This window comes from Chaetura pelagica, unplaced genomic scaffold, assembly GCF_000747805.2.
Source record: "Chaetura pelagica isolate M959 unplaced genomic scaffold, ChaPel_1.0 scaffold20, whole genome shotgun sequence".
Taxonomy (NCBI): domain Eukaryota; kingdom Metazoa; phylum Chordata; class Aves; order Apodiformes; family Apodidae; genus Chaetura; species Chaetura pelagica.
In genome coordinates this window covers 3,024,982-3,035,725 of record NW_009951958.1, presented here as the reverse complement: position 1 = coordinate 3,035,725, position 10,744 = coordinate 3,024,982, and the positions used below count along the sequence as shown (strand labels likewise).

Here is a 10,744-nt window from a genome sequence, read left to right as displayed (position 1 = left end):
CATTAGAGATGCTCCAAATAGCTTTGATAAATTACAATGCAATAGAGTTACACCACAGAGCTCTTCTCCCCTGCGCTAGACAACAAAGATGTAACAATAAAGGACACTATTGCAAAGCTTCACTTCCACTCAGACACGCAGAAAATCCGGCACTAGGAAAAGACCAACTGTAAGAGACAAAATGGTGTCTGATACAGTCTGATAAAGCCAGATCTCTGGTACCGTAAACTGTACAAAAATGATAGAAAAGAATATGCACTGTTATTAATACAGTGCTTATTTTAATATAAAATAAACAGCTTACATTTCCACTGTAAATATAGGCTATATACAGAATTATGTATAGATATAGCTACATGTATAAAGCTTCATTATAGGCCTCTGATACATTTATAACTATGGCTCCCTGAGCCATTTGTAGAGTGCATTTAATAACAAAAAATTAGTAATATGATTATGGAATAAATACAATAATAAAAACACGAAGAATTCTTCTGACACAGTTTTAAAAATCTCTCTGGCTTTACACATTGTGCTAAAAATTAAGAGATGGAAAGGCAAGGATCTGCTTGAAGGAGAAGAAAGAAGAGCTGGCCCTGCCACAGGCAGGGAGAGTAGCTCTCCAAAATTAAAGTGACTTTGCCCTGAATTTTAGCCCTTGACAGCAACCTTGTTCTCTGCAGCAGCAAACATAGCATAGAAGCGCGAGTTCTCGTTGGCCAGAAGGGCAGTCGGCGTGTCGAATTCTGCAACCTGAAAACAAACAAGGCATGTATAGTATGTCAGTAAAAGCCCGCAGAAAATGGATTCCCACCCCTTGGACTTGTGATGCACTAGTAAAGAAACCAAAACATGGCAGCAATCTTTAGGTGACAGAGGCTGTGAAAATGTGTATTGATGCATAAATACTGTAACCTGGAATGCTTCGATTTAGCTCAAACACTGTAACTACCCAGCTGGAATCAACCTCTGGTGGCTCTTGCAAACAGCGGCAGATACTACGAGTTTTTTGCTTTCTCTTCCTTTAGGAGCCTTGATATATATTTTAACATTTAATCGTTTATGGCTCCCACATGGAAGCCTAAAAAGTGGACAGTCTCTCTCCTGTGCTTGTTTGATAGCACAGGACTTCATGAAAGTGATGGGAAAATGTCACTGAGCCCTAGAAGAGATGTTTAACTTTATTACAAATCTCAGATTTAACTTACAAAGGGAAGTGTTTTTTTTTCAAAAAAACTTTTTTAGAAGAGAGACTCTTACTCTGTGGTACCTATTTGGAGCATAAAAGAAATTTTGCTCTCTTTGACCTTGTCACAATCAGGCAATAATATATTATTTTAATATTATTACCAAGGACATGGCTGTACACAGAGGATTTTCTACTCTGCAATACTAGCTGTTCCTTCAGCTCAGCTGACACACATGGCACTGCCAGACTGCAACAGGAACTGCAGCCAGAGCCTTGCTGCTTACCTGTCCTTGTGTTAGCACCATGATCCGATCGGAGCCCAGCACCGTGTGCAGGCGATGAGCGATTGTTAACATAGTGCAGTCTGCAAACGCCTCCCGGATAGTCTCCTGAATTAGTAAGTCTGTCTCTGTGTCCATAGCAGCTGTTGCTTCATCCAGTATCAAAATCTGAAAGCAAGACAATCCTGGTTATAACTCATAGTAACACCTTCCCTCCCTGAACATAAAAATATGGAGAGTGGACAGAATTAGCATGACCAAGAGTTGCCACAACTGGCAGTCCTTACAGAGCTCTGGCCTCAAAGGTCATTTGTACAAGCACCCTTTCAGTTTTCTTTGTTATTGCCTGCAACAAAGTTACCCCTATGGATCACACCTGCATTTTTATGGTCACATCCTAGACCCCCAAGATCCTTGGATTCTGATCTCGGCCTCAAGTTTCCATTGTTTTCAACTTCACATTCAGCAGCTAAATCTCAAATACAAGTTTTACCAGTAGGCTTTTCTGACACATCCTTATTGGTGACTGTTCCTTCTGGAATGAGTCACTACCAAGCAGGTTTACTAGCTTTCTTATGCTGGAAAGAATTACTCTTCCTCTCAGACTCAAGCTGATTTGAAGTGGTGTATTGTCAAAGCTAAACTAGACTCAGTTTGTCTAAGTACTGTAGAGAGAGCAGTAACTTTGGCTGAGTAGTCTTGGCTTTAAAAAGAGATGCAGAGGGAACCTTAAATATGGTGTGCAATATTTAAGAAGAGGATGATGTTAAAATCAGAATCCTGGTAAATCTCAATCCAAATATCCTTTTTCATTTTTATTATTTGTCTTCCATTCCTGCAAAACCCTTAACTTCACTGGCACAGCATGGTCCTGAATTCCACTTGAAGATTATGTTTAGAGGAACACCATGCAGAGGGAAAGTACTTAGCTGACATTTACAAGATGGAAGGAGGAAAGAATCTGATGCTCGCGAGTCAGAGGACACTGAATAAATGCTTAGGCCAGTCTGACCCACTATTATTAACACTAACAAGCCATACCTTTCTGCAGCTGGCTACAGATGCCTTCCTAGTTGTTCTGACCCTGCACCCTGTGGGTTGCAGTAACTGTTGGTGTGATTCCTCTGACAGAATGAGTCTGGCACAAGAAAGGCTCACTCACTGCTCTCCGTTTGCTTTCTCCTGCTCTGCAGGACTATGCTCACCTTGCAGCGACGCAGTAGAGCTCTAGCTATGCACAGTAACTGCCTCTCTCCAACTGAAAAGTTTTCCCCATTTTCCATCACTTCTGAGTCAAGTTTCATAGGCAGCTGGGTGATCTGTGTAAGGAAGAGGCAAAAATCTTAGAGCATCACACAGACTTTTAATATCTCCACAGTACAAGACAAACAGTTGCTCCTCTTGCAAGTCTCGTTTTGCCCATATTCCAAAACATCAGTTGCACTTTGCTGACCCTCTGTTGGGGAAATTAATAACAAGCAATTAATGTTAAAGCAACAATACAAGATCAGACCTGCTCAGGCTGATGGAAATGCCCATGTCACTCAGTGACAGCTCCTTGAGAACATTATTAGTTGTTAAGCTGGAAGAGCTGTGTTCTCTCAGGAAGTAACTTTAAAATAATTTAAGTACAAAATATTTGATTTCTACAAAAACGTACGCCATGTGCAAAATCATATCACCACGAATACAGATTTCCTGATGGTCTTTATCAGGAGAAGAGTGAACCTAGCCCCTGCAGGAATTGCTGCAGCATACATACTATACAATATACAATACTATACTATATACTATAATAATATACATACTATACAATATACAATAATACTTAGGTTTGAAAGCCAAAACGCAAGCACGTCTCCCATAGGGCACATAATACTTACACACTCCTTCATATGAGTCCTTTCCAAAGCAACCCAGATTTGTTCCTCACTGTACTGATTGAAAGGATCCAAGTTTGATCTGGACAGGGAAGAAAACAATTTTTATTCAGTAATGAATAAAGAGCAGTCAGCATGCTAATTCATCTGGATGGATGATTCCATCTAGCCTTCCACTGACAGAATTTCCTTGCCAAGGATGCTCCCAGCACAAAGGTTAGAGAAGTTAAAAAACAAAAGAGTTGGGGAAAGCTTCAAGCCAATCTAAACAGAAAGCAAGACTTTCTTAGAGAATGATCACATCCAGTTCTGCACTGGGACAGCCAAAATCATTTAGCTGTGGGTTTTGTGTTCCCAAAATAGAGTCCAGAAGCTTGAATGCCTGAGAACTAACATTCACCAGGCACCTATTTGAATTCAAGTACAAGGGGGTAGCTTTTTTCTTTTGTGCCTTATGGTCTCACTAACCTCACAGTGCCACTGAACAGCACAGGTTCCTGAGGAATTATTGAAAGTTTGCTGCGAAGATCTGCCAAACCAATGTCATTTATTTTCACACCATCAATTTTAATGCAGCCTCCAGACAGTTCAACCAGACGAAAGAGTGCCATGCCAAGGGAAGACTTCCCTAAAAATGAGACAGGAAAAACAATACCGGTGTTTCTACAGTTTGAGACAAGAAAGCATTTTACGGACTGTTCATGTGTAAGAAAAGGGTTTAAAGATCAAGTCCTGGCAAACAATCCTGGTAAATTGCTGGGGTTCACCATTTAAACTTCTACACAGTTGTAGGGGCAGCTCCTAATCTCTTCTCACAGAAGCCATCCCTGCAGTGCCACCTCACCTCCACTACCAAAACCTTGCCACATAAACCAAATACAGCAATATTGTTATTTAGAAAATACATTTTGGAGCTGCTTGAATTAATTTCAATCAAGGGGGGTTAATTCCTTGTAATACAGACTTCTGACATAGCTTGGAGCCAAACCTGGCTACAGCATCAGCACAAAAAAAGCTTTCAAGAAAGTATGAGCATGGTGAAGGCAGCATTCTGTGCTGATAAGTGACTTGGAGCACCAACATTATAAGCATACTGGTTCAGGCATAGTAGGATAGGCCTCTACTTTAAATGGAACTTGGTCTTTTTATTGTTCCTAGGAATCCTGCTCATGGATGTACATAAACAGAATCCCCCACTGACAGGCTTGCTGGACTACTCCTGTGCAATTGAGAATTTATGCAAACACTGAGAAGACAGAGGAGAACTGATATGACTGCCCCACTCTATTCCATTCTTATTTTGGAAAAGTAGTAATTTAACTCTGCTTAGTGTTTTTCCTTACCTGAGCCTGTCCTTCCCACAATGCCAATCTTCTCCTTTGGTTTGATGGTAAAGGACACTTTTTTAAGTACTAGAGGGAGATTCTCTCGGTACCGCATCTCTGCATTTTCAAAAATAACTTCACCTTCTTGTGGCCAGTCCAGAGGAGGAGTTTTATTCTTAATTCTAGCAGGAGCTTCCAGGGAAAGTGTCTAAGAAAAAAAAGAAAAAAAAAAAGAGAAGGTCAGTTCCCTGTAAACAAAACACCAGAAAGTAGAATTATCAATTGCAGCTTTCAGCAGGCGTTCCTCCCTACAGACCCAGCCCGTATCAGTTTATGGCAGTTTTATGATGAGCTGCGTGGCTGGGTGGGAGCCCACTGGTTCAGAAGTTTGTTGAGTTACATTGACCACTCTGCTATGCCCCTTCTGTTGTCTCTAATAATGACATTGGTCCTTCTACACAACAATGTTTTTAAGCAATGAGGTTCAAAATGTAATTTGGACCTATTAATATGAGCACATTCCTGTTCACTTTTGTGGCACTTGAAAGACTGGGTGCTTCAGGATGGAAAACCTTCTGTATTTTCATCTCATTTACTGTGCCATGCCAATGTCACCTCTTGATTCTGATACAGCAGAAAACATTCAAGTAACACATTGTACAAATGGTACCCTCCTCCTAATTGTCTCCTGCTCTATTGAACTACTGAATCAGTCAGCCCCCTTCCCTTTCAAGTTGCTCACTTTCACTATTTTACTCTGCCCCTTCATAGGCCCCTCATTAAGTAGTTCAGATTGAATAGAAAAACAGAGCCTCTGAAAACCAAACTTGTGCCTTCATAGCATGCTTAGAACAAAGCCAAGGTTACTTTCCCATATTTGGCACAAGCAACCTCAGAATGGCAGAAATCCTGTCATAGGATTAATCTCATATAACTTTAAACACACAGAAAATAAGAATCTTCAACTGAACCAAGGCCCTGTCAACTCCTTTATAGTCACTACAAGAAGCTGGCATTTCTGGAGTGTGATTTTTCTCATCCTAATATAAACACTTAGAATGGGCAATAAATTGCTCTCTAGAGATAGCCATTTCCTACATTGACTATAGAGAAATCCAAAAGGGACTATGTCAGATGTAGACATCTGCAACATCTAGCTAGAAGCAGATTAATTGTACTCTAAGGGTTTAGGAAAAGCAATTATCTTCTACAATAGTTCTCCAGTACTTTGAGCTTGGTGCTCCTAACAGCAGCCTCAGAGCCCACACTGAAAGAAGCCAAGCCTTGGAGTTTAAGCACAGAACCTGCCTGGTCTTCCACTGCTCACCCACCTTTCACTTTATATTCAAGCTAGTTTTACAGTTTCATAATAAAAAGGCTGTCCAGAGATCCAAATAAAAATCACAGAAAGTGTTGCTTGATAGTGATATAAAATGATAGACAAACTAAAAACGCCAAAAAACTGTAAGTTTTGCCAGTGAAGGCCTGACAGTGATAAACCCATCTCAGCCCAGTGAGAGACACCAGACAGTATCTGATACATTTTCCGCTTCTGTAGTCACCAAGTTTACCAACCACAGCAATTTTCTACTTAGATGCCACAAGAGGACTGGACAGTTTTATTTTTTTTTTTTTCCCTCTTCAGTATTGAATCCACATGCTAAAAAAGTTGTACAGAATTACTACATAGTCTTCCACTAGGTCTGGTCTTTGAGGTGAAAGGCTTTTTACTTAATATGTAACAAATTCCCCAATACAACTTCAGAGAGAGCAAGATATCTTCTTGGTAAATCTGGGCTTTCTCCTGGCTACACTTTCTCCACTGACCTACACCCAGTTCTGCATATATAAATCCTAGTTATGAAGAAGTTGCAAATAATCAGAACAGTCAGAGCAGCTTGCTAAGCATTTAGGCCTAGCACATTTCTTACGTTTGCAATGAGAGCAATTCCTTGTCTGTCTAAGCATATAGAAATATGTTCTATCAGACAGCTGTGGAAAAAGAAGTAGACTTATTAGGATGAAGCAGAATTACATGTAGATCAAGTAACAAACAGTTCTCTGTTTAAATTAAAGAGTTCCATTAGGTTTGGAATGAAGAACAGCCTTTTACTATAAAACAGTGTACTGAATTCCCAGTTACCCTTTTCACACACTCCACTCTTGACTGAAGGCATCAGCAAACCTTCCATATCCTCATGTAACTTCAGTGCTGCCTGTAACCTTAGTTACCAACCAGCTCCTGGGCCATTCATCTTGTTAATGCTTATAGACATGCTTCATGAAAAGAAAAATCACTCTGCAGTATTACAGTACATGCAATTATGTGTTTACAAGATCAGAAACACACATTCTGTACTAAGGCAGACTATGGCTAACTTATGCCAGCAACAAGAAATTTTACAACAGGCATTTGAACATATAATCTTCCTACCTTGATATAGTGATCAATCCTCTCCACTGAGGTGAAACGGGCTTCTGTCTCTGAAGCAAGTCTGACTGTAAACTGGAATAATCCTGTTAACTGGAGTGATGGGAAAAAATTAATTTAGGGAGTTGTGATTTATTACTGAAGAGATGCACATAATGGATAGCAGGACTAGGGAAGTGATCATGCCTCTGCAGTTGGCACTGGTGAGGCTGCACCTCGAGTACTGTGGTCAAGTAGGGGCCCCTCCATACAAAAAGGACATTGAGGAGCTGATCTTGGACTTGATCTTAAAGGTCTTTTCCAAGTTAAATGTTTCTATGGTATTTGATACAAGTACTCAGGTATATGGTGCGAAATACCAAAAGATACCCAAGGCAAGGTAATTTTAGTTAACTGTTAATTTTTAAATTTTCTTAATTTATTAATCATGTGGAAAGCAGTTCACAAAGGTTTCTCACAAGAAATAGCTTTGATTATTAGCCGCCTAAGTTTGGCAATTTCACCTCACTGCCACCAGGAGGCAGGAAAGGCCAAACGACAGCTCTAACAGCAAATACTCCAACCCGCAGAGCCGCCAGGCTGGCTGCTGTTCGCTGTGACAACAGACTACGGGCAAAATACATGAAGACATCAGTTTGGCAGATGTCTGATGCACCACCAATCGAATTTCTGGAAATAGCCAGGAAAATTGCAATTATGTAGCATACAAAGAGCCACAAATGATTTCTATTTAAAAAGAGGCAGCTCTTCAAAACAGCAGCCTTAAGCACCTATCTCCTTACAATCTGGCTGTTGGCAAAGAGGCCCTAACTCTGAATTGCTTTCCCCTCCAAAACAGGGTAACAGTTTATTTTTCCATTCTAGTGATTACGGAACATTTTTAATGGTGTGTTACTTTTACTTACAAGCAATAACTATATTAAAAGTGAAATATTATAGTATGTGAACTTACCTGCACAGCATATGAGATAGCCAGCCCAGCATAGGCAGGAGGAATCTGGCCATGCATCAAGACAATCATAAGGCCAGTGGTTGTGATAAGAGCAATGCTGATAATGTCCAGCCGCACAGCTAACCAGCGCATTGCACAGCTGAACAGGTAAAATGGTGCCTGATTGTCATCTAGAAGCTCCTGATACCTGAAACAAATACAGGAAAGGTCAGTAGACCTCCAGAAGCCTCATGTTCTACAAATAGCAGAGCTACTTAAACCCCTGTTGCAGTATCAGAATTCAGGGTGGGAAGACTAGTTGTCATTGACAAAGTCTCACACTTGGCCATGAAAGTAGGGTCTACAGGCTTTCCTGAATAATGTCACATTTTGACCTAGCTCAAAACTCAGAAGTCAAATTACCAAGGTTCTATGTACAACAACAAATCATACTAGGGTAAAACAAAATTCAGGGACATTACACACTTTCACCAGAACTTTACCTATCCAAGACCTCCCAGAGGATGCTCAATGGCTACAAATTAAAGGTAACAGCAGCAGTGCTTCAGAATATGCTAAAGATGTGCTATTTATTAAACAAGTGTAAAAATGAAGTTACACTCAGTTTTGACAGGACTGGTGACACTAAAACACATCAATAACCATTTACCTTACAATCCTGACACTGTAGAGCTGAGCAAGTATATTTAAAGGGAGACACTTCAGAGATTCACAGAGGCAGTAACTAGATTTTCTGATCATGCAACTCAGTTTTACCCAATCACTGTTGCATAGTGTGCAATGCCTTTGTGCTCTAGCACCAACAATGCTAAGAAACTTATTTGCACCTCTGCAATCTTTCATCTGAACTGGTGCATTAGTGTCTTGAGTTTCTGTAGACATTTTCCCTGTGCTCCCACATTGCTGGTCTCATGACCTTGCACCTGCAGGACCCTGATACTGTTTTGGCAGGTTCACATGGGAAACTACTACCACCCCTGTGAGAGATGTCTCATTTCCCCTCACTAACGTCTGTTTTGCAGATTTTAGTTTGTACTTGAGAAAACCAAGAACAGAGCATAACAAGGTGGCTAACAACCACTTACTTGATAAATGCTACCCAATTAGACATATGCACAGACATTAACAGCTCATCAATATTCACACAAAACAATAAGGTTTTGCTAGTGTGCTCTAACCAACACTAACACCACCACAAGGAAAAACCAACAATAGAAAGTACGAGCAGAGCCTGATCTACCATGCAGGGAAATGTACTAATTTAGTAAAATTAGTTTAAGTTAGTAATAAAATAAAAATAGACCTAATATACTACTAGGGAAAAAGTATGGCCAAGATGTTGTCCTCACCATTATCATTCCCACCTGCTGCACTGTAGAGAACTCAAGAAGAGGGCATTTACCTGTGACTCCAGCATTGTTCTTCCCTGTTGACTGCTGGGGAGTTTTCCCTTACCCTTCTTGTACTCCATCATTCCCCCTGCCCCCTCCCAAAAGGTAACTTTCATTCTTAAAGCCAATGCATGTTATCAGCTCTAGAACCTGTTAATAAATCTTTCTGAATGGAATCTGCTGCACCCTACTCTGTGCTTCACCAATCTCAGATGGATATCTAGACAGACCTGTGCAGAAATTCCTGTCCTTTGTGGTAGGCATGGATTGTGGAGAGACCCTGGATGCTGGATGTAATATGAGACAGGAATGGAGACTGTGTGATGTTGTCCAGACGCTTGAGCTCTCGAATAAAGACTCTGGAAGGAAAGAAGCGCTTTTCAGTGACATGTACAACCACCATTTGCCAACCGCTATGTTGATGCACACAATCTTGAAGAAACTCATGTCCTCACTAATAGGTCAAAGTATCTTTACTTTTAATCAAAGCAGCTGATGCACTTACCTTGACACAACATGCAGAACCATGAACAGGACAATGAGGGGCCCCACTGCCACCAGGAACCAGGGGAAAACCCCAGAAATCACCCCCACGCAGAAGAACACAAGGATGACGTTCTGGATGAACATTTCTGCTTGAAATGGCAAACGAACATCAACTGAAAAATATGGAGGGAAAAGAGAAAGACCTTGACTACAAAAAACTAAAACAACTTATATAAAAGCAGTCCAGTCCAGCCAGACATCATCATTGACAAAGACAGTGATTTCCCATGGCTTGATCAAATTAAAAGTGTACATTTTCATTAGTTGTGCTTTTATCTTCTGAGATGCTAGTAGTCTTTCCAATTATTCTTATTTGCAGAAATGGCACTGATGCAGTCGACTTAATTATTACCTTTGCTGCACATCAGCTTCACCCTGACACACTAGGTTCCCCCTGCATTAACTGCTAAGAGTCCACCTGCAGTCTGTAGGTACAAAAGCAGCTGCACGTTCTCTTCTTCGTACATGAATGGACATGCTTGAGATATCAGCTGCCTTCTAAAACCCAGTACGTCCCAGTTCCTGCTTTGTCTATTACAAAGTACACTTTTGGCAATAGATATAGGGTACAAACACCTCAACAGCAGAAGACTGTAGAGTATTAGAGAGCTAACTGGAAGGTCTGAATGTGGGATATGCAGCACATGCAGTGGGACATACCTTCATCCATGTCTTTGGAAAACCTGTTGAGAATCCGCCCAGTGGGTGTAGTGTCAAAGAACTTCATGGGGCTACGCAGAATCCGTCGG

At 40.7% G+C, this 10,744-nt stretch overlaps 1 protein-coding gene across 1 annotated transcript in view; it reads right to left on the bottom strand.

Annotated features, from left to right (window-relative positions):
- Positions 1-264: 264 nt before the first annotated feature.
- The window catches only part of ABCC5 (ATP-binding cassette, sub-family C (CFTR/MRP), member 5), a 44,399-nt gene continuing 33,919 nt past the window's right edge, over positions 265-10,744 (bottom strand). Inside the window, exons 20-30 of the mRNA XM_009999581.1 lie at positions 10,656-10,744; positions 9,955-10,108; positions 9,680-9,808; positions 8,059-8,245; positions 7,110-7,199; positions 4,694-4,883; positions 3,819-3,978; positions 3,354-3,432; positions 2,676-2,789; positions 1,474-1,638; positions 265-753 (exon numbers count right to left, since the gene is read on the bottom strand). Of these exons, the coding sequence (XP_009997883.1) occupies positions 652-753; positions 1,474-1,638; positions 2,676-2,789; positions 3,354-3,432; positions 3,819-3,978; positions 4,694-4,883; positions 7,110-7,199; positions 8,059-8,245; positions 9,680-9,808; positions 9,955-10,108; positions 10,656-10,744 (1,459 nt within the window). The 3' untranslated portion in view covers positions 265-651. The remainder of the gene's footprint in view (positions 754-1,473; positions 1,639-2,675; positions 2,790-3,353; positions 3,433-3,818; positions 3,979-4,693; positions 4,884-7,109; positions 7,200-8,058; positions 8,246-9,679; positions 9,809-9,954; positions 10,109-10,655) is intronic.